Here is a 24,440-nt window from a genome sequence, read left to right as displayed (position 1 = left end):
CCAGGTCATTCCCGCTGATAGAGGCATTCAGGGGGAAAGAGCGATTTTGTGCCCACCCACATGCTCACAGAGCTTTGCGTGCCCAGGTGGGCATCCCCTGTCAGTGACTATCAGTAGCCACTGTTCCTTTTGGGTCATTATTTTCTTCTGGATGAGTTTTTTGTTCTTGTTGCTGTTGTGTATATGAACCGTGTTTCCTTCTCCTATTTTCTACTAAGGGCAGTAACAGCTGCGCTGAATTCAATTCAGGTTCCTTGGATTAAAAACATATGCAATTGTTATTTACCCACAGTAGTTCAATTTTTACTCTTCTTTTTTTTTTTTTTTGGTAGCGCCAGGTCTTTAGTTGAGGCAGGCAGGCTCCTTAGTTGCGGCTAGCCGGCTCCTTAGTTGTGGCATGTGAACTCTTAGTTGCAGCAGGCATGTGGGATCTAGTTCCCTGGCCAGGGATTGAACCCGGGCCCCCCTGCATTGGGAGCGTGAGTCTTAACCACTGCGCCACCAGGGAAGTCCCTCACAGTAGTTCAGTTTTAAAGAGGGTCAGGCTTACCCATATCACTTCCTTTTTCAGGCGAATGGACACCTCCCTGGGAATGGAGATGTGTATCAAGAAAGGCTGGCACGTTTAGAAAATGATAAAGAATCTCTCGTTCTTCAGGCAAGTGATTTTTAAATGCTGTTTTTCCCTCGTGACTTAACTTACAAAGACCATTTTAAATTGGGATGGCAAGTTCAGATGCTCTCAGGAGCCAGACTGCTAATAGAAATAAGTGCAGTAGGCCATCTGTGCACGTTCAGGAGCCGTGAGGACTGTGGCAAAACAAGCATACGTGTGAACAGCACTTCTCAGCCTCTGCTCTTCAAGGGCCAGTCTGATGACAGGCACAGTGGCATCTGATTTTCTGATGTGATCTGTTTTTTTTTTAATATATAGCAGAAATTCTGACTTTTATACTATATATGTGTGTCTATATATTCATACATCTATTCCATAAATATGAATAAGTATTTCTGAATCTGAATATATATTTAATTTTTCAATTTTAAAAATGATACCATGGACCAAACAAAACACAAAGTGGGTAGTGGAGTCCTGTTTGTAGGCTAAATTAGAGTTTTCCTCTCCTTCATAATCTTTTAAATCCTTGGCGCGTAGTTTTACTTTGGTATGTTGAGCTAAAAGAACTGAAGCATATTTACCAGGCTGGTGATCGTTGGGAGGAAAACTCAGGTTTGCAATAAGCACTGAGGATGAAGGACTAAGCCAGTGGCTCCTCTTGGACCTCTGAGCTACACCCTGGCTTTTGAACACATTCGTGGACCGTGTGATCATGAAAGATCTCATGGAATTTGGATTCCCTGGACTCTTTATTTGTCAAGCGTCAGATTTAAATAGTCCTTGATGACTTCTCTTTCAAACGTTAACTTCATTTCCTCTCTTAATCTCTAATACCACCTCCTACCCCCACCGTCCCTCAAAAAAGATAATTTCTGTATGTGCTCTTTCTCTGTAAAGTGTTGCACATCCCCAATCAGCGCTAACTTCCTTGAAAATTGCATAGGAGTCCTCAGACCAATAAGCAGCACATAAATAAGAGTGTGAAGGTCTGGTTTCTTATTAATTCTCAGATTTCTTTTTTTTACAGCCAAATGAGTGGTAACATCATCCCAGTTTTTGTTCTATGTAGAGAAATAAAGTTGGCAGTGGGACCCAAATTCTTCCTAATCCATTACAATATTTTGCTCTAAATACAGGTAAGTGTGTTAACAGACCAGGTAGAGGCTCAGGGAGAAAAGATTCGCGATTTGGAGTTTTGCCTTGAAGAGCACAGAGAGAAGTTGAATGCCACAGAAGAAATGCTACAACAGGTATGTTCAGAAGCCGGTACCGAGGTGGGGTTTTCCTGCTGGACTATTTGAGATGCTACATTTATATGTTGTGTTTGCTCTGATGCAGGGGTGAATTTCGTGATTCACTTAGCCTGGTTTATTTTACTTTTTTTCTTTTTGGCTGCGCCGCTCGGCATGTGGGATCTTAGTTCCCCGACCAGGGATCAAACCCACGCCCCCTACAGTGGAAGCGTGGAGTCTTAACCACTGGACCACCAGGGAAGTCCCCTGGCTTATTTTAAGGAAAAAAACCTAGAGTAGCAGGTCTCTAAACACATACACACAGTAGAAAGTGTTCACTGCAATTAGAGTCTGGAATAAAATATTAATAGGATTGTAGATAATTTAAAATTTCTCCTTTATGCTTTCATATGGTTTCCTAATTTCCAACCATGAATGTATATTTTATGATTAAGAAAAAAGATAAGTACCTTATATGACTTATTGGAAAAATTGTATAATGTATGTGGGTACACACACATATGGTGCTCGTCTGTGAGAGGTAGAATACACAGCAGGTAGAATACACACTGGAGCGAGACTGTTAAGGGTGAGTCCCTGCTTTGCCTTTTCCTTGCTGTATGACTTTCTGCAAGTTCTTAACCTCTCTGTTCCTTAGCTTCCTCGTCTGTTGGATAAGAATAATTCATGAGTTATCCTTATGAGTTTCTATCTCATAAGGTTGTTTCGAGGACTGAACCACTGAATACCTGTAAGAACAGTGCCGGGCACATAGCAAACATGATAGCATCATCAGTGTTATCATCAGGCTTAAGAATATATACGTTTATATATGTGTGTATCAATATAATGCTTATTGAGCATTAGTTCGGCTCTTTGAAGGGTAACTAAAGCAAACAATTTTTTCCAGATGTATCTATTTAGTAATTAATCTTCACATCCTCTGCTTAAGAGTTACTGCTTTGCAGTCATAAGTGAGACACATCCACATGTGGCTGTTTATCATAAAACAACTTTTGGATGTATCTCTTAAATTCTAATAGGAGCTTCTGAGCAGGACATCCTTAGAAACTCAGAAGTTGGACCTAATGGCTGAAATATCTAACTTGAAGTTAAAACTGACAGCTGTAGAGAAGGACAGATTGGATTACGAAGATAGATTCAGAGACACAGAGGTAAGTGATACCCTTCCTCTCTCTTTATATACATATACATATGTATGCACATATATATGCATACTTATATATCTCGCACACACGTATTCCTAGAACAAGTTGAAATTCCTTGGAGTTGTGAAAGAGAGGCAGTTAATTACTATGTTCCCTCATTATCCATGCTTCTTTTTAAGAATAAACTTACACTGACTTTTTATCACTGAATGATAGTGATAATTTTTATTTTGAGACTTTTGATGTGAAATATTAATCCTTCCACTTGCCTTTAGAAATACTTTTGACTTTCGGACATTTGGAGCTTCTGTCTATATATCTAGCCATCCATGCATCCATCTGTCCATCTGTTCATCCATACTGATTCTCTTCATTGTGGAAATAATGGGTTCAAGTGCATGATTTTACTAGTAGTTCTTATTTAAGCACACTGATTACTTACTCTATAGTAAGTAGATTTTTAAATGTGTATAGCAAACATGCTTTCATTGTGTAATCATAAAAATCACAGATTTTTAGAGGTCATTTAATTTGGCCTTCTACTTTTGGTCTAATCCACATGTAAATCATTCCACATGTAAATCATTCCAAATAAATACAGCTCAGTATACTTTTGTGAAATTCAGGGTAGATTCTACAACTTGAAATACCCATTTACCTGGCTAAACATGCTTTCTTGTTTGTTTGACCTAGTTTATTGTTAATCCAGGTTTTCTAATTTGTTAATTGCTTTTTTGTCAAGGGGGGAGTTCAGAGCATATCCATATGAAATCTATTCATTTGAGAATAAATATAAAGCACTGTAGAAATTTTTTCTCTCCTAGGGCCACCTCTTCCTTTCTCTTTATTTTGTTTCCTCAGTTGGGGTATGGAGAGGTGTCATACTGAATTAGAAAATGGGAACCAAGAAGGAGAGAGGAGAAATCATTTACTTACTTTCCCCCTCTATCTTCATTTCAAATATTTGTTTTGTGCTGACTACATGCCATCACGATATGATATATATTATCCACATGTTATCCACTGTGTGAAAGTCCTTCATAGAGCTGAATTTAATAAGGTTTACTCCATTGCTATTTTTAAAATTAAATTTTCTGTCAAAGATGTAACTATAATGGAAAGTCTTGGTATATGTATTGCTTATTCAGTAGCAAAAGGAAATCCCCAACTTAGCTCATGTTTTAATCTTAAAGCTCTTTGTCAATCATCTACATAAGTATGTTTTTCATTTAATTGAGACTGGGGCTCTTAAAACAAAACTTAGGAAGTTACCTACTTTCATTAAAATTCTAGCTTTTGTGCTTTCTTTAAAAATGTTTGGATATCTCCTCTTTTCCCTTCTGTCTTTCCCTGACTCCACAGCTGCTACAGAACACATTGGTAGAATTCAGTCAACAGATGGATAACATGGCACTGGAGCTAACTCTGGTGTCAGGAAAGAAGTTTATAGTTTGGGGGCATTAAGAGGTGGCCTTATTATACACACAAAGTTTAGGGAAAGTCTTAACCGGCACAACTGTGGTTAATTTGGATACGAGATGTTAACCAAATATTGGGACTAAATTGAAGTAACTGTTTTAGGATTTTTAGGATTTTTTTTTTTTTTTTTTTTTGGTAAGACCCCAGAGCAATATTTACATCTCTTGAGTTTGTCTGCATTTTTTATAAATCCTTTTTTTGGTGTTTCCTTGCTTCACTCGTGCATTCTCTCAATCATATGCAAGGTGATCTTGTTATCAAACTTGTAGTAATCCCTGATAATTTTCTAGTAAACATTCAACACTATTGTTAAAATGTAGCATGCACATACTCAGAGATTATGGGATATATGATTAACTTTGTTAAACATGAAAATAAAGTAGTCTTCAAAATTAAAACTAAAAAAATTAAAATTGAATATGCTCATTTTCTTAGAATGAGCATAGAATGCTCATTGTTTTAGAATTTTAGATTATTTGGAGATTAATTTCTAAGAAAACATTGGAGTAAGGGAAGAAGTATAGATACTTCCAAAAGATTGGGGGTAAAAGTCTTGAAACTTTGGAAGATTGAGGGCTTGCCTGTCCCAGGAATTGCTGATAGATGTTTGGCATCGTTCAATGCTGCCCCCTTGTGGTAAGAATACAGATATCAGAAATGAGTTTCTGTGGAGCCCTGAAGAGTTTTCTGAAAAGGAAAAGATAACAGGGATTTTCTTTTTAAAACAGTGCTGAACTTCTGATAAGAAGTTAGTTGCAAATAATTTGTATTACATTTTTAAAAGTTTCATGTTAAGGAGCTACTTCCAGATTTTCCAGCTTGACTTTTCATGGGAAGGTAGGGCTTCTTTCAGATTAGAAATTTATGTTCATATTTATAGTGTTGCCACAAAGGATAACTGGGTAGGGTTTTTTTTAGTAGAAAAATGACCTCAATTTATAATTCTATTTTCTTCATTTGTTTCTTCTTCTTTACAAATTGCCACTGTTTCTAAAGGAAGTGGTAAAATACAACAATCCAATAGAATTCAAAGCTGTTTTTTACCAATAAGAAAGTGGGAAAATATATATAAGAAAGACCAGATTGATTAAGGAAGGCTACTAAGAATTCATATTATGCAAAGATAGTTAATAAATGGGAGATACATAAATGGGAGAAACTGACTTTTTCCTTGAACTTGAATTCTGAGCTTGTAGATAAGGACTCACAACTAAAATGTTATTAAATGATGTCAAACAGTTATTTACCTCATTCATAAAAGGAGAAAATAGACTTCCTCTTATTGAAACATTGTATTAATAGTAATTATAATTAATATTAATAAGTAATTATTATATAATACTAGGTAGTACTTTTCCCCCTTTTACAAGAAACTACAATTTAAAAGCTTGTAGGTTTTCTGAGAAGTGTATTTCATGACAGCATTCTTTTCTCTAGCCCCTGTGAGATTGAATTCTTACACTTAGAAGTTTAGAATAATCCCTCAATAAAAAAGTTTTATTTCTTATTGCATTGTTCTGTTTGTTTTTTACAGCATTCTTGTGTAATTCTTTTCCATCTATGAATCTGTGGCTCAGGAATAAATGTCTTGAAAAGAAAGGAACAAAAACACGTTAACCATTGGTGGGGTCTTCATGCCTTGTGGTTAAAAAAAAAAAAAGTTTTCACAGAGTATTTGAACCCTTCTTTGGATAAGTTGGTATTGTTTCACATTCTAATTTCCTTTTCCTATTCTCTGGGCTCTGGACAAAGATATGTCACTATTGCTCAGAATATTTAGACAAATTTTATAAGCAAATTAATTTTTTTTAAATAAAAGTAGAAAAGTTGTATGATTGTATTTGTATTATGAAAACATTAGGATTGCTTTCTTCTTCATTTTCCAAATATAAAATTATTATGATACTGAATATATTTATAAATGATAGGGCCCTCATCTACCCTCAGGTTGTGAATCCTTGGTCTAAAGTGTTTAAATTTCATTTGATTCTCCAAGATTGGGCTGATGAACAATCTATTTTTTTGTAGAAAAATTAAGAATTATAAAAGTATTTTTATAAATATCTATATACCACTGAAAAGTCTCTGAAAGTAAATGACTTTACTAAAGAAAATTTCTCGGTTTATTTTAAAAGATAAGTGTTCATATAGTGGTTTTTAGTCTAGAAATATTTGCTCAATGATAGTAAGTGATCAGCTACATTTCTTAAAATTTTAGTCACCTTTCATTTTCATAATCAATCCCATCATTTTAGGGCAGAGGCAATGTTTTCAATGGAAAGATGCTTTAATTCTCAAGGAGACACATTCATTTTCATTTGTTTGATCTCATTCATCCAGCTTTAACCCAGGAGCTATTGACTGAAGATTTCCAAGCTGCTATTTTGATAGATAAGTGTGTTACTGCTTTCCTAATGAATTTCCTTGTCGCTTTTTGGACAGGGGCTAATGCAGGAGATCAATGATTTGAGGTTAAGAGTCAGTGAAATGGACAATGAAAGACTTCAGAATGAAAAAAAGCTGAAAGCTACCAAAGTAAGTTCTCACAATGGCAAAAATTTTTGTATAAATGGCTCACTATCTACAATCAATAATATAAATAAAATACATTTTCTACTTAGTATATGATTAAGAAGGCATTTTACAAGGGAATGAAGTTTTTCCCCAAGCTGGAGACCATCTTGAATTTAAACACTACTGTTCTGAATAAGAATCAGGGTTTAACTAATCTGGTAGAACATAACCTGTCATTTCTCTTAATTATCTAACCTCCTTTATAAACTGATACTGTTTTCTTGGTTACTTAGCTTGTCTTTTTCTATCTGTAGTTTTCTTTCACTCCTGTCTCTCTACCAGTCTTTAATGGCCAAACTTTCTAGCATGAAAATCAAGGTGGGTCAGATGCAGTATGAAAAGCAGCGGATGGAACAAAAGTGGGAGTCCCTGAAGGTGTAGTAGACCTTGGGTAATGGGGTCCATGGACTGTTGCTTTCTGGCTTGTGTTGTTTTGCTGTGATGGTGTTTTTAGTGGTGTGTGCATTCATTTTGTGTGTGTGTCACCTGTTCTTTAAAAATATATTTAAAACTGATTAGAGGGACAATGCGATCCCTAATATTGTTTTCAGAAACATATGAAATAGTGAAAAACAATAAGCAGGTAAAATAAAAGTATTCGTTTATAAATTAAATCTCACTCTCTTGGACTATCTGAGATTCAAGCATGGTAAAATAATTGTAGCAATTCACCTGTGAAAGAACTCTGGTATCAATAGTAGACACTGTTTTCTTCCTTCTTGACGATAAATGTGTACATCGGTTAACTCTGTCATGGCAGTGAGTAGAAGTTACTGCTTAGAAGCACAGTGAGAATGGGCAGCACTTCTTGCTGGTGCTACTGAAAATTCCTTGTATTTGGTGTCCATTCCTACCATAAATAAAAACTATAGGGCCAACTTCTTAGCTCCATTGGAGAGCTACATCTTCTCATAATACTAAACATAGTACGTATCTTTAGAGACTGAAACTATGTTAAGAAAAAGAAAGGTGCACTTATTAGCGTTGCATAGCTTTATTTCCTGTGTTAAATACAGCCAGCAAAACTTAAATTTGTCAAAGCTAATTCTTTACCAAAATGAAACGGAAACAAACATTAGTAAATAGATAGAACATTGGATTTGGGGTCTTAAATAGTTGTGTAGTTTAAAAAAAAAAAAGACTTAAAATCTGTTTTCTAAATCTCTTTTTTTCCATTGTTGTAGGAGATTCTATTCTTTTACCTTAGTGATAAGGATGAATAATTTAGTTCCATGATTTGGCTAAAGTTGTTCATCGCGTGCTACCTTACCCACTAATTAAGCTCTATCTTGTCCAGGGAACATGAGTGCCATCTTGAAATGCTGAATAAATGTCAAGCAAGTCTAATGTATTATTTTCCAATTTGTATTTTGTTTTGCTTTTATGACACTAAGCATCTAATTTGATTATCTTCCTTGATTAACTTGGTCAGATTTTTTACTTAACATAAGATTTAAACCTTAGGGCTGCCCTAGTCCTAATCACACTTTAAAAGATTTATTTTTAATTTGGTCACAAGGAAACTTGAAACAATTATACCATAATTATTATAAGTTGTACTTTTATTAATTGTCTTGCTTCCTGCTTATCATTGCCACTGTCTGATTTCTGAAGTTTGCGTCTAAATTCTTGTAGTTTTTTGTTTCATTCACAAAAACTAATTATTGACTTAAGAGTTAACAGACTCTCTGATTATTCCCTTTTAGTCATAATCTACTCTTTTTAAATGAATTTATCATTTGTAGGAGGAACTGGCGTCTCTAAAAGAACAGCTGGAAGAGAAGGAATCTGAAGTAAAAAGACTACAAGAAAAATTGGTTTGCAAGATGAAAGGAGAAGGGATTGAAATTCTTGATCGAGGTAAGAATATGTATTTAACATTTGTTCTCTTATTTTGTTAAAGTCGTCCAAGATCTATAATAGAAACTGATGTTAGATGATGTGTACCATTAGCATCTAAGAGAGAGAGGAGTAGCAGAAGCCATCTGGGCCCAGGACGGCAGGAACTCCTCCAAGCCTCTTTACTGTGCTTGGGCATCTATTAACTTCCTCTTGAGCAGCTGAGAAGGGCACCTCTGTACTTTAGTGGGACTTAATTTTAGATTACTACATGGTAAATTCCCATCATGTCCAAATTGCAATACAAGGAAGTGTCAAAAAGAATTAAAAGGAACCAAAACTATGTGTCAAAAAGAATTAAAAGGAACCAAAACTATGTCCCAAGATTATTCCCCTCTGAACTGAACTTGAGACAACATAAAGTAAAGCATTTAGGAACCTTGCCTGCCTTTTTGAGAGGAGAGAGGGAAGGCTCTGTATCTTTGGAAAGTTAATGAACATTTCTTATCATACGTTGAGCCCTCAACCTTCTAGAAAGCAAAATAGGTTAATTCTGTTTTGGGAAAACTGTATGAATTTATCCAAAAAATTGTTTTCATAAATTGAGGAGGTTTGTCCTGGTTATTATATGGGCTGTAATTTTTCATAATGTAGGTTATACCTGCTAGAAAATAACTTGAATGAAATGTGGGTTTTTTAAAAATTATATTTGGAAATATATATGCCTGTAACATCTGACAACACTCGGTCAAATTTAACCTTTCTTTGTTATAACAAATGATAGGGCAAAAGCAACTTCTGACTCATTCAAAACAGAACAAATTCCAGTTAGTGTAGATTTGGTACATTTTTATCTATTGCTTTATCTATTTTGTCTATTTTATCTACTATTGTCTATACAATGAGGGGCTTGAATTAGATTACCTCCAAAGTCTTCTTGGCTCTAGAATACCCTGGTTTTATTTACCTGTAGGTATCACAATCCCCTGTCCATCAGAAAACTCAATTCATCCAACATTGAGGGAAATGGATTTTTCCCCTCTATTTTGGCATGTGTAGAATGTATGTTCTTCAAGGACACTCACAGACAGGTCATGCTTTCAAGATTCTAAGGAAAAAAATGGAATCATAGAGGCTATGTGGGCTAGAGGCTGTGTTGGCTATGTTAGAGTAATGCTACCCAAAGTCAGATCTGAGGAGTAGCACTGGTCTGTGAACCACCTGTTAGCAGTACACAGCCAGGCATTAAGAGCAAGTGTTTAGAAACTTCATGGAATCTGATGTTGACATAACATCTACCTGCGTGATCAGTGGACTCATCTTGGTGAACAGGAGATGGACCACTTCAGTGTTGGTGAACTTGAGCAGTGAGATGAATATGACATAAGCAGTGTCCTAATCACATTCAGGAGGGTCACATATCAGACTGTAATGGAAGTGTAAAAAACAACCAATGCAACATTAGCTGGTTTTTCATCACAGTTAGTGTAAGAAGCACTTGTACTCCGAAGGCCCAATTTTAATACAAGAAAATCAAGGTTCAGAAAGATGAAGTAACAGAGGTAGTAATTCAGATTTGCATCTTCTGATTAACTACATTAGGTTCTCTTTCTAACCTCACAGAGGGCATATTATATTGTAGTATCAGTCCTAAAGTCATAAAATAATGGTTAATATTCAGTCTTTATGAGGTTAGAGTCTCTTTATTTTAGGTAAAAGGAGACCAAATAATAGTGCTTTTAAAATATTACTTATTGTTGTAATGTGTGCTAACTTCCAATTCGATGGGTTTTCCTGCACAGATGAAAATTTTAAAAAGAAGCTCAAAGACAAAAGTAAGGTTTTTGGTGTATTTCCATCAGCCTTTACATTCACCAAAAGTACTACTTGGACTGTTCTTTGCATGTGTTTTTAAAACATTTCTCTCCCCAAAGATGTAAAATTGCTTCATCAATAAGCTCCCCATTTCTTCAGAGTACACGAAATAGAGGGCAAATAAACAAACAATAAAACAAGGAGTAAAAGACCATTTTGCTTATTGTTCCTGATTCAGCCCTTTTGCTCTGCAGGATATAGCAGAGCATCCAGAGTGGTGGAGGTGAGGAAGCGTTTTCTCTGTGGCCCAGGAGATACAGGGTCAGAGGAGAAAATAATGTTTATACTCCTATGAAAACCTACTGTTTTTACGGTTTACCACAGTTGAAGATTGTTTTGAACTTTGCTTTTGTTTTCCAATGTTTTGTAGCCCACTTTTTCACTGAGATCTATATTAAGGGCTTCTATAAACATATCCTCTTGTGTTACAAAAGAAATTGTACCCAGGCTGACTAACAGAGACTAGATTTAATGCAGTGTAAAGATAAAGCCTTAGTGGACTTTCCTCCAGACATTAAGTTCTTAAGGGAATTTGCCATAAAAAAAAAAAAAAAAAAAAAGCAGTTCCTAAACAGTATACCTTAATTGAAAGTATTATATCAGAGCTGAATGGTGCACCACTGTTTTAAAATTTACCTTCAGTAGTATTTTTTTGTCCTCAAAAGCAGACAACTTTAGCTGAACTTTTTCCTCTGTTTTAATTTTTTTAATTTGTGAATTCATTTGGGGTTGACTTTCCATATTTAAAATGTTTGTTTTTTTATTACTAAAGTAACATGCTTTTGTATTTGAATATCACATTTTAAGGAGAATCACTTACTTTGGCCTTTTAAAATAGTATTGTTTAAAAACGTTTTAAAATAGTACTGGAAATGAAGTTTATAGATGAAGCAAAGTACTTGTTATCCTTCTGTATGGAACCTACAGCCAGCTTCTTAGCATGATACTCATGTAAATATCACGTTCCTTCAGGCTCTTACCATTTGTGTCTCCATCTTGGTTATAACCGAACATCATTTTCTCTGCTTTTGTCATATATACACCATTCATTGCTTTCACCTGCTTTATAAGTTTCTTCTTCGAAAACTCTGTATTTTTATTGTTATAGCACTGAAATTTCATCTTCAGTGTTCTTATGAGTATTTTGTTCTTGCTTTGAGAGAGGGTAGTTGTTTTCTTTCTGGAATGATGACTATTAAGGTGAGTTAGAAAGTGTTCATTTTTCAGGTTTTCCCTAAAAGAGAATATGAATGGTAAATGTGCCTTTAAAAAAAAAAAAAGAAAGTGGAACAAATTATTAACATCTTTACCTTGCAACATTTCAATCTGAAGAGTCAGTAGCTTCTTGTTATTGTCACACAAGTTAACTAAACAGACTTCTGATTTGATGTTGTGATATTTCAGATATTGAAGTACAAAAAATGAAAAAGGCTGTGGAGTCTTTGATGGCAGCAAATGAAGAAAAGGTAACTAGATGAAATTTAAGTGTTTATTTGGATGTGTAATAACATCATTTTGATCATTCCATGCATTCTCATCAGATATCCCAGTTTGAAAGAACATCGCCTAAACACAGCTCACATTAAGGGGCAAGCATTCTCCCTTCCTGCCCAAGTGGGCCTGCTCTCGGGGGGCGGGTCATAGACGTACTTGTGCTGCACAGACAGGAATGGAGACCAGCAGCCCTGACTCCACTGAGAATCCACCCCTCCCGCCCACCCCCTTGAATTTAGAAAATGTTCAGGTTAACAGATCAGCTCTTTATATTCAGGTGACAAATGAGACAAAGGATACAGGCCATAGTACATCCTTTCTGTGGTCCCTGGAAATTCTGGACTGCCCTATGAACCCTGAAGAAGGTAGCCATGGCAACTTTAGCTTCATGATCATGTTGATTTTCTTCTCTAGGAACATGTTATTTCCTTCACACTCCTGGCCTCTTTCACATCTGGGATTGTCTCTGCTCTCCTGATGGTGAGATACCAGGAAACAAGCACAGGCACCATGTAATCAAGGATGGCACTCGGCTTTGTTTTAGCTATGCTGGCCTAATGCCAAGGTCTCCAAGAGGGCCTTTCCTCCAGCTGTTGCTTCGCCTTACTTCATCCTGCTAAGAGCAGGGATGCAGGGACCCTACTAAGGAAACATGCTTCTTCGTGGCTTCCCTGACCAGCCATGTACCCAGCAGGCAGGTTCAGCTCCTGTCACCAGAACTGCTCTCCCCTCGTGTCCTTTAAGGAATAGAACAAGGAGACATTTTCCCACGAAAAGAGTAATTTCGAGGAAATAAAAACCAAGCAAATGCCAAAGAACTTTGTCTTGATCTTTTTGTCTCATCATAAGCTTCTTTCTCTAATTCTTTCTTGCCTACTCTGTTTGCATATTTATTTATTTATTTATTGCCTTTCATTCTTTTCGTTCCTTATTCAATGGAAATAAACTCTTTCTCCTACCCACCTACCCATATATAGGTTTCTTTTTGCTAGCCTTCCCCACATCAAATAAAAAGAAAAGTCATTAGCAAGCTGCCCACATAGATTTAATTTGAAAAAAAATCACTAAAAGTCATTTTGTTTTAATTCCTCTCCCTCAAAAAGCAACAATAACAAACGAAAATCCTAGTGTTGAATGAGGGCTTACTAGATGCTCAGACTTCTCTAGGAGCAGCAAGAGTCACATAACTTCTTGGTGGTTCCAAGAAGTCTTCAAAGAGGACATATTTGGGCAAATTCTGAGGGAGAGCAAAGAGTCATTCATCAGGAGAATGAAGGATTCTGGGCAAAGGATCCATGAGTGAAAATATGTCTCAGAACCAAGGCTTGAAACAGCCAGTGCGGGCTGGGAATGTTCTGGAGCAGGAGATACAGGTGGAGGAGTTGGGTGTATGAGAGAGTGCTATGGTGAGGCTAATGATTTCATGATTTGGGTTCTCAGCTTTAGACCTTGGACAGTGAGATAATTAAATTGCCATGTTAGAAAGCTAACTCCAGTGGCAGAATGGAAACAAGGATAAGGGAGGGAGAATGAAGACAAAAGAATTAAGAAGCTGTTAAAATAAGTGAGAAATGAAGACGGGCTGAAATAAGGCAAGGGCAGTGAAGTGGTAAGGAGGGAAGGGATTTTAGAGAAATTTACAGGTCGACAAGATTTTTAAATCTTTGGATTTGGGAGTAAGTTTCTGGGTTGAGCAGTGGGGTGAATGATGGTGCCCATAAAAGAGTTAAGGGAATCCAAGCAGAGACCGAGATACTGGAGGCAAATAATGAGCTTCATTTTAGATGTACTCAATTTGATGTGTTCATGGGACATTACAAGGAGATTTCTCATAGAAAATTGGAAAATCAATCTAAATTTTAGGATTAATGTAGGATTATAGATTGGTGGGGAGTGAACCCCATCAATTTTAGGAGAAATGTAGAGTTGAAATATATAGATTGGTGGGGACAAAACTATAGTTCATGTGTCAGTTTGCTTTTGCTCCATGATAAATCACATTTATTATTTCTCATACTTTTGTAGGTGGGCTAGATTGCTCTTCTAGTCTGGGCTGGCTTTGCTGATCTCTACCATTAGCCAGTGGCTGGAATGGGGCTGGATGGTTTAAGATGGTGTAACTCACATGTCTGGTGATTGACTGGTCTAGGTTGACCCCAGCTGGGTTGTCTCTTCTCCAAATGGTCTCTCATCCTCCAGTAGACTAGCCTATGCTTTTTTTTTTTTTTAAGGAAAGCCCTTTAATTAATTAATTAATTAATTTATTTTTATTTTTAGCTGTGTTGGGTCTTTGTTTCTGTGCGAGGGCTTTCTCTAGTTGCAGCAAGTGGGGGCCACTCTTCATCGCGGTGCGCGGGCCTCTCACTATCGCGGCCTCTCTTGTTGGGAGCACAGGCTCCAGACGCACAGACTCAGTAGTTGTGGCTCACGGGCCTAGTTGCTCCACGGCATGTGGGATCTTCCCAGACCAGGGCTCGAACCCGTGTCCCCTGCATTGGCAGGCAGATTCTCAACCACTGTGCCACCAGGGAAGCCCTAGCCTATGCTTCTTCATGTAGTGGCCTCAGGGTTCCCTAGGGCAGCAAGAGAGGGCAAGCCCCAATGTGCAAATACTTTTCAAGCCTTTGCTTTGAACCGCATTTGTTATATTTCATTGGCCAAAGTAAGTCACATGGCCATGCCCCAAATCCATGTGGGGGGAGCTAGGGAGCCCATTTTTATAATTTACCACACTGAGGGCCTGGGAAGAGAGAAGAGGGTAAAGGACAACACGTTGAAGCTCTAACATTTTATATTCTGGGTTGGGAAGATAGTGGGGGTTATGGAAGTAGAATGTTTATCTGGTCAAGGAATTAACAAATCAAAACAGAAGAAAAGAAAGAGTGGAGAGAAAAGTGAAAGAAGGAAAGAGTGGGGGTCAATCAAGTGACATCTAGAAGTCAAATTAGAAAAAGGATGAAAAGTGTCTGTTGTTTTTAGTAAAGAAGGTCACTGATCACTAATTGAAGCAGCTTTGGTGGAGTGTTTTGAGGAGGGAAAAGCCAGATGGTGATTAATGGCAGCTGGTAAAGATAGCAGGTGTAGATCTTTCTTTCAAACTCTGACTTATGTTAGGAGAGTAAATGAAGTTGATTTTTTCTTGTTTTTTTTGTTTCCTTTTGTATCTTATTACCTTGTTTTGTTTTTGTTTTTTAAAGATGGCAGCTGAAGGATAGGATCTCTAAATTTAGAGGTACTTTTTCTATGTCTCTGATGTACGTAGGCAAAATATTCTGGACATTACCAGTTTTACTAAAGTTTAGAAGTATTCTTTGAATAATGTAAATAATTCATGTCTACTTATTCTTTGTGTCACAATTACTTTTGTTGTTTTAAAATCATAGTATTAAAGATGATAATTTATTTATTAATAGGATCGGAAAATAGAAGATCTTCGACAGTGCCTGAACAGGTACAAGAAAATGCAAGATACAGTGGTACTGGCCCAAGGTAAAAAAGGTAGTGTAGCTCTAAAGACTTTTCTGCTTTACTTGATTTTTAAGTGGCTATGAACTTTTTTACATTTGGCCTCAATTTCTTTCATGAAGTATATCCATTATTTCAAGTTAGGTGGCTCATTTCATTCATTCAGTGATGTTATTAGGCATCTGTTCTCTGCCAGAAAGTGTGTCGGCTGATGAGTACACTGTTGGTTGGTTGTCCAGAGAGAGCCTCTCCACGGAGTTGATTAGGTAACATTGCAGAGAGAAAGAAGGACAGCACCCGCAAGGACCTCGGGGAAAGAAGACCTTGGTGTGTTTATTAAAAAACAAAAGGAGACCAGTGTACCTGGAAGGTAGTGAGCAGGGGGGAGAGTGAGACAAGATGAGACAATAGAGGTGAGCACGGCCGGGTCATGCAAGGTGAGAGGTTCAGCTCTTATTCGAGCCCAGAGGGATCCACTGAATGGTCTGAACAAGTCAACCACATGATCTTTGTGACAAATGGACCATCGTGGACTATGGACCACTGGGACTATTCCAGCAGTGTTGGAAGGAAGGGAAGTCAATCAAGAGGCCCTTGCAGTATTGCAGTGGGAAGATCTGATGGTGCTGATTGGAAATGTATTTTGGTGTTAGAATCAACTCGATAGTGTGATGAATTAGATTAGGAGAGTGAAGAAGAAGAAGGCATCAAGAAAGATCAACATTTGTGACTAAAGCAACTAGCAGATGATGGTTCCATTTACCAAGAGGGGGAAGCCTAGAGAAGGAACATGGAAGTGGTTGAGGAGGATTGTGTTCAGCTTTGAATGTGTTTTAAAAATATCTGTAAAACATCTAGGTAAAGATAGTATGCATTTTGTTGTATTTATTATTATTTTATCTGCTGATGGGCCAGTTGGCCATCCACAAATGTGGCAAAGCTTTGGAGGTCATTCGAAACACACAAAAATGTGAAGAACTTTGAAAGTTCTCTTGTTCATTAGCACTGCCTAGTTGGGGTTATTTGCTTTGAAAGTAAGTGCTGGCTACCAAATATAAAATAGATAGCTAGTGGGAAGCAGCTGCATAGCACTGGGAGTTCAGCTCGATTCTTTGTGACTACCTAGAGGGGTGGGATAGGGAGGGTGGGAGGGAGGGAGATGCAAGAGGGAAGAGATATGGGGATATATGTATATGTATAACTGATTCACTTTGTTATAAAGCAGAAACTAACACACCATTGTAAAGCAATTATACTCCAATAAAGATGTTAAAAAAAAAAAAGAAATTACCTAGAATTACACATATCAGTAGCTATTAAAAAAAAAAAAAGTAAGTGCTGGAAATAAATAAGTCTTTTGGAAGGTACTCATGGGACACTTGGATTTTGACATTTTAATCTTGATGGGTTCACAAAGAAAGAAAATTCTGCTTTAGACCAGGATCTTTGAAAAAAATGGATCTTCATCTTTTTGTCCAGAAGGCCTATTATTAAGACTTTATAAATATCTGAATGAGCAAATGAACCTCTAATTATCAGTGTAGACTTATGACAATTCTTACCACTCACCATTTTCTAAACCTTCACAGGAGTCTCCTAAGGAATATTGCAAATTCTCAAGTAATTAATTTTTACATAGTCATAGCATCTAAAACATTGTTTGATTTTATAGAATCTCAACACTATAATTCTAATATTTAAAAATCAAGGAAGAGCAGATTGATTTCTGTAATTAGACTACATTGTAAGACACTTGGAAAACAGATAAAAAGGGTAAAAAAATCACTCAAAATTGCACTGGCATGATCATTGCTGGCATTTTCATGTAATTCTTTCTGGCCTTTTTTTTCTATGCATATAAATACATAATTAAAAGAGATAGCTTTTAACCATGTACAGCAGGATAGATTTTTATAAACCATTGAAAATTATGTCCTGTTCTATTGAAGAGTTATGTAAACAGTGATTTCTCACTAGGTTTTATATTTATTTAGGTAATCCTCAGGCAATTTTAAGAACACCTAAATTCTAATAAAATTAGAGTAAAAATCTAATAAAAACCTAAATTAAGAAGCTATGTCTAGTTAGTATCTTTAAACAAGTATATGATTTGCCATTTTGTATTATTCAGAGAATAGTTGGAAGGACCATTCTATTTGTAAAAAAAGAATATCTGGCACTGTTGTTCAGCACTTAATCCTTTTCATTTCTAGAGATGTAAAAAAATTCTCAGAGTTGCTGGTTTGCTGGTTACGTGGTTCCTTCTCTCCATTAGGCCATTCTTTCTACTTTAAAATGAAATGAATGGCAAAAAAGGATCCTCTTAAGAGGGATCAAAGGGTCATCTATTTTTTCTTCTTTTCCTTTTTTCCTGTCTATGTTTTTTCAAGAGCACAGTAGCAATGAAAATGGAGTTGTCTAAATGGTGACTTTATTGCTGTCAGAATCAGTTTTGTTGTACCACTGGTATTCCTCAACTGGGTTATTTCTGAACTAAAATTTATAAAGCCCCAAATGTTGACACAGAATTACAGGAGGGTTGTTGGACTAAGTTAACTTTTAACATCAATGCTGTGAGTCTATGATTGTGTCTATTAAACCACTAGTAATTAATACCTCTACTAATACCACTACTGGATACTCATGTGGCCCAAGAGTCCCTGGGCCTTAGGTGCCCACAGTTTAAGATGCTGTTTCCTAGGTCCCACGTTTTTGTTCTTCAAGTGATGCCAGGAGTTGACTCTTTGATTTTTAAGGATCAGAAAATTTTTTATATTCAAGATAATTGGGATTCTTATCTTCCTCCAAAAGTAAAAAATGAAGAGTTGCTGGTGTCCACTTTCCGCTTTGTCGTTGCTTAGGCCAAGATGGCGACTTTGAAGACCTGCTCCCTTCCAGTTCCTTCTCCACTTTGCTGGACGCACAGGGCTTTAGTGATCTGGAGAAAAACCTGTCATCTACGCCGGTAATGGGATCTCCCAGTCATGACCCATTTAACACAAGTGCTCCAGAAGAGGTATTTATAGACTCAATAGTTTCTTCATGTTAAAGAGACTCTGTCATTGAAAGTTAAAGTGCCATTGATAACATCAAAGACATGGGTTCTTTTCTCAGTTGGGTTACTGACTTGCTTTGTCCTGGCAATTATTGTGACCTCCTGGTCTTTATTTGAAATGTGTGTTTTTTCCCTCTCTTTATTAATAAATAAACACTTGGGCAGTGTCAAAACCGCTTATGTAATTCAGGAAAGACATATGAATCCCTTGGAGATGGATGTCATCTTCAGTACTAGATTATAATCTACTTCCTAAAGAATAAGTAGGGAATAAGTAAAGTGAGATTATGTAAATTTATTTTAGTCACTTGTGGTGGTAACTGTGAAAGATGATGGACTTCCGTTAACATGCTGGGGATTGTGGAGCCATGTATTGCCTGGGGGTACCCAAACCTGAAGTCAGCAGGTGAACTGATCTACAAGCGTAGTTATGGCAAAACAATAAGAAGCAAATTGCCCTGACAGATAACACATTGATTGATTGATTTCTTGGTAAATATGGAGTCATCTGCATGGAGGATCTGATTTACGGGATCTGTAGTGTTGAAAAATGCTTCAAAGAAGCAAACGCCTTCCTATGGCCCGTCAAATTATCTTCATGAGGTGGAGTGAAGAAAAAGACCACCCACTTTTTAGAAGGTAGAGATGTTGGCAATAGGGTAGACCAGATCAACAGGTCTATTAGAAGGATGAACTAAGATGTCTACCATGATTATTTTTGTAATCTGGTCAGTTAATAAACAGTGACTGCTTTCAGTTTTTTTTTTTAAATAGATCATGGAAGAAAATTTCCCCCTGACTTTGTTAAACTTGAAAAAAGCAACTAGAGGGACTTCCCTGGTGGCGCAGTGGTTAAGAATCCGCCTGCCAGCGCAGGGGACATGGGTTCGAGCCCTGGTCCGGGAAGATCCCACATGCTGCAGAGCAGCTAAGCCCGTGCGCCACAACTACTGAGCTTAATCCACTCCATTAGATAAAAGCATATCCGCAAATACCTTCACAAAAAGCCCTTTACTGCCTTAGGTTCCCTGTAAGGCCACTATGGGATATCCCTTTGTTTTTAGAGTTTTTGATCTTTTTGAAAGGTTCAATGAGACAGCACCACCTTGAATTTTCCTGTCTTCACAAAGCCACACCTGTGGCTTCATCTTAAGACTGTTTTCCTGACAGCACCTGTGCTTGATCTTTGCCCTGAAACCATTTCTGAATTTTAATATGTAATGTTCCGTCTAGGGAGACTAGGAATGAGAAACAGTTTAATTTTTCAAGTAAATAATCTTGGCTCCTTTATATTTAACAGTTGCTTCTTTGGTCACCTCTCTTCTAACATTTTATTGTAAGTAGCGAGAAGAAATCAAATGGCATATTTATTTTTTATATCAGTTGCTCATAATTACGTAATGAGAATATGAAATTTGAATTGAATGAAAGTGAATTCAAGGAGAAAGCAGCATTTCTTTTTTAAATGTAAGAGAGAGCTAAAATATGCCGTTACAAGGAATTAGTGGGAAGGGGAATTGGATGAAGATAGTCAAAAAGTATGAACTTCTGGCTACAACTAAGTACTGAGGATGTAAAGAACAACATGGTGACTACAGTTAACATTGCTATATTGTATATTTGAAAGCTGCTGCTAAGAGAGTAGATCCTAAAAGTTCTCATGACGAGGAAAAATGTTTTTTTTTTCTGGTATTTATATGAGGTGATAGATGTTAGTTTAACTAAACTCAACTGTGATAATCATATCACAGTGTAGGTATGTCAAGTCGTTATCCTGTACACCTAAAACTTATACAGTGGCTATATGTCGATTACATCTCAATAAAACGGAAAGGAAAAAAACCGAAGGAATCAGTTAAGGAATAAGAGCTATTTTAGAGGGAAAAATCCCCTAATTTTTTTTTTTTAACATCTTTATTGGAGTATAATTGCTTTACAATGGTGTGTTAGTTTCTGCTGTATAGCAAAGTGAATCAGCTATACATATACATACATCCCCATATCTCCTCCCTCTTGCGTCTGCCTCCCACCTTCCCTATCCCACCCCTCTAGGTGGACACAAAGCACCAAGCTGATCTCCCTGTGCTATGCGGCTGCTTCTCACTAGCTATCTGTTTTACATTTGGTAGTGTATATATGTCAATGCTGCTCTCTCACTTTGTCCCAGCTTACCGTTTTCATTCCCCGAGTCCTCAAGTCCATTCTCTACGTCTGTGTCTTTATTCCTGTCCTACAGCTAAGTTCTTCAGAAACTTTTTTTTTTTTTAAGATTCCATATATATGTGTTAGCATACGGTATTTGTTATTCTCTTTCTGACTTACTTCACTCTGTATGACAGACTCTAGGTCCGGCCACCTCACTACAAATAACTCAATTTCATTTCTTTTTATGGCTGAGTAATATTCCACTGCATATATGTGCCACATCTTCTTTATCCATTCATCTGTCAGTGGACACTTTGTGGTACACGACTCTTTTTGACTTATGGTTTTCTCAGGGTATATGCCCAGTAGTGGGATTGCTGGGTCGTATGGTAGTTCTATTTTTAGTTTTTTGAGGAACCTCCATACTGCTCTCCATAGTGGCTGTATCAATTTACATTCCCACCAACAGTGCAAAAGGGTTCCCTTTTCTCCACACCCTCTCCAGCATTTATTGTTTGTAGATTTTTTGATGATGGCCATTCTGACTGGTGTAAGGTGATACCTCATTGTACTTTTGATTTGCATTTCTCTAATGATTAGTGATGTTGAGCATCCTTTCATGTGTTTGTTGGAAATCTGTATATCTTCTTTGGAGAAATGTCTATTTAGGTCTTCTGCCCATTTTTGGATTGGGTTGTTTGTTTTTTGATACTGAGCTGCATAAGCTGCTTATATGTTTTGGAGATTAAGCCTTTGTCAGTTGCTTCATTTGCAACTATTTTCTCCCATTCTGAGGGTTTTCTTTTCGTCTCGTTTATGTTTTCCTTTGCTGTGCAAAAGCTTTTAAGTTTCATTAGGTCCCATCTGTTTATTTTTGTTTTTATTTCCATTTTTCTAGGAGGTGGGTCAGAAAGGATCTTGCTGTGATTTATGTCATAGAGTGTTCTGCCTGTGTTTTCCTCTAAGAGTTTTATAGTGTCTGGCCTTACATTTAGGTCTTTAATCCATTTTGAGTTTATTTTTGTGTACGGTGTTAGGGAGTGTTCTAATTTCATTCTTTTACATGTAGCTGCCCAGTTTTCCCAGCACCACTTATTGAAGAGGCTGTCTTTTCTCCATTGTATATTCTTGCCTCCTTTATCAAAAATAAGGTGACCATATGTGCATGGGTTTGTCTCTGGGCTTACTATCCTGTTCCATTGATCTATATTTCTGTTTTTGTGCCAGTACCATACTGTCTTGATTACTGTAGCTTTGTAGTATAGTCTGAAGTCATGGAGCCTGATTCCTCCAGCTCCGTTTTTCTTTCTCAAGATTGCTTTGGCTGTTTGGGGTCTTTTGTGTTTCCATACAAATTGTGAAATTTTTTGTTCTAGTTCTGTGAAAAATGCCAGTGGTAGTTTGATAGGGATTGCATTGAGTCTGTAGATTGCTTTGGGTATTAGAGTCATTTTCACAGTGTTGATTCTTCCAATCCAAGAACATGGTATATCTCTGCATCTATTTGTATCATCTTTAATAGCTTTCATCAGTGTCTTATAGTTTTCTGCATACAGGTCTTTTGTCTCCTTAGGTAGGTTTATTCCTAGGTATTTTATTCTTTTTGTTGCAATGGTAAATGGGAGTGTTTCCTTAACTTTTCTTTCAGCTTTTTCATCATTAGTGTATGGGAATGCAAGAGATTTCTGTGCATTAATTTTGTATCCTGCTACTTTACCAAATTCATTGATTAGCTCTAGTAGTTTTCTGGTGGTATCTTTAGGATTCTCTATGTATAGTATCGTGTCATCTGCAAAGAGTGACAGTTTTACTTCTTCTTTTCCAATTTGGATTCCTTTTATTTCTTTTTCTTCTCTGATTGCTGTGACTAAAACTTCCAAATCTATGTTGAATAATATTGGTGAGAGTGGGCAACCTTGTCTTGTTCCTGATCTTAGTGGAAATGGTTTCAGTTTTTCAGCATTGAGTACGATGTTAGCTGTGGGTTTGTCATATATGGCCTTTATTTTGTTGAGGTAAGTTCCCTCTATGCCTACTTTCTGGAGAGTTTTTATCATAAATGTGTGTTGAATTTTGTCGAAAGCTTTTTCTGCATCTATTGAGATGATCATATGGTTTTTTTTCTTCAGTGTGTTAATATGGTTTATCGCATTGATTGATTTGTGTATATTGAAGAATCCTTGCATTCCTGGGATAAACCCCACTTGATCATGTTGTATGATCCTTTTAATGTGCTGTTGGATTCTGGTTGCTAGTATTTTGTTGAGGATTTTTGCATCTATGTTCATCAGTGATATTGGCCTGTAGTTTTCTTTTTTTGTGGCATCTTTGTCTGGTTTTGGTATCAGGGTGATGGTGGTCTCGTGGAATGAGTTTGGGAGTGTTCCTCCCTCTGCTATATTTTGGAAGAGTTTGAGAAGGATAGGTGTTAGCTCTTCTCTAAGTGTTTGATAGAATTCGCCTATGAAGCCATCTGGTCCTGGGCTTTTGTTTGTTGGAAGATTTTTAATCACAGTTTCAATTTCAGTGCTTGTGATTGGTTTAAATGTTCTATTTCTTCCTGGTTCAATCTCGGAAGGTTGTGCTTTTCTAAGAATTTGTCCATTTCCTCCAGGTTGTCCATTTTATTGGCATATAGTTGCTTGCAGTAATCTCTCATGATCCTTTGTATTTCTGCAGTGTCAGTTGTTACTTCTCCTTTTCATTTCGAATTCTATTGATTTGAGTCTTCTCCCTTTTTTTGTTGATGAGTGTGGCTAACGGTTTATCAATTTTGTTTATCTTCTCAAAGAACCAGGTTTTAGTTTTATTGATCTTTGCTATCGTTTCCTTCATTTCTTTTTCATTTATTTCTGATCTGATCCTTATGATTTCTTTCCTTCTGCTAACTTTGGGATTTTTTTGGTTCTTCTTTCTCTCATTGCTTTCGGTGTAAGGTTAGGTTGTTTATTTGAGTTGTTTCTTGTTTCTTGAGGTAGGATTGTATTGCTATAAACTTCCCTCTTAGAACTGCTTTTGCTGCATCCCACAGGTTTTGGGTCGTCGTGTTTTCATTGTCATTTGTTTCTAGGTATTTTTTGATTTCCTCTTTGATTTCTTCAGTGATCTCTTGGCTATTTAGTAGTGTATTGTTTAGCCTCCATGTATTTGTACTTCTTACAGATTTTTTCCTGTAATTGATATCTAGTCTCATAGCATTGTGGTCAGAAAAGATACTTGATACGATTTCAATTTTCTTAAATTTACCAAACCTTGATTTGTGATCCAAGATATGATCTGTCCTTGAGAATGTTCGATGAGCACTTGAGAAGAAAGTGTAATCTGCTGTTTTTGGATGGAATGTCCTATAAATATCAATTAAGTCCATCTTGTTTAATGTATCATTGAAAGCTTGTATTTCCTTATTTATTTTCTGCCTGGATGATCTGTCCATTGGTGAAAGTGGGGTGTTAAAGTCCCCTACTATTGTTTTGTTACTGTCGATTTCCCCTTTT

The 24,440-nt window shown here is 36.7% G+C and overlaps 1 protein-coding gene across 10 annotated transcripts in view; it reads left to right on the top strand.

The window, feature by feature from the left end:
- The window catches only part of PPFIBP1 (PPFIA binding protein 1), a 174,030-nt gene that overhangs the window by 124,911 nt on the left and 24,679 nt on the right, over positions 1-24,440 (top strand). For 3 of the 10 annotated variants that reach the window (XM_082419685.1, XM_082419686.1, XM_082419682.1), the window contains exons 5-14: positions 572-658; positions 1,756-1,869; positions 2,895-3,026; positions 6,942-7,034; positions 7,356-7,448; positions 8,819-8,933; positions 10,715-10,747; positions 12,192-12,253; positions 15,695-15,779; positions 18,608-18,762. In XM_082419685.1, coding sequence (XP_082275811.1) covers positions 572-658; positions 1,756-1,869; positions 2,895-3,026; positions 6,942-7,034; positions 7,356-7,448; positions 8,819-8,933; positions 10,715-10,747; positions 12,192-12,253; positions 15,695-15,779; positions 18,608-18,762 — 969 coding nt within the window. The remainder of the gene's footprint in view (positions 1-571; positions 659-1,755; positions 1,870-2,894; positions 3,027-6,941; positions 7,035-7,355; positions 7,449-8,818; positions 8,934-10,714; positions 10,748-12,191; positions 12,254-15,694; positions 15,780-18,607; positions 18,763-24,440) is intronic. The other 7 variants (XM_082419689.1, XM_082419690.1, XM_082419684.1 and 4 more) reach the window with 6 other exon arrangements.

The sequence above is a fragment of the Balaenoptera physalus genome (genome assembly GCF_965194825.1).
Source record: "Balaenoptera physalus genome assembly, chromosome: 13".
NCBI classification, from domain to species: domain Eukaryota; kingdom Metazoa; phylum Chordata; class Mammalia; order Artiodactyla; family Balaenopteridae; genus Balaenoptera; species Balaenoptera physalus.
This window is presented reverse-complemented; position numbering and strand designations above follow the sequence as displayed.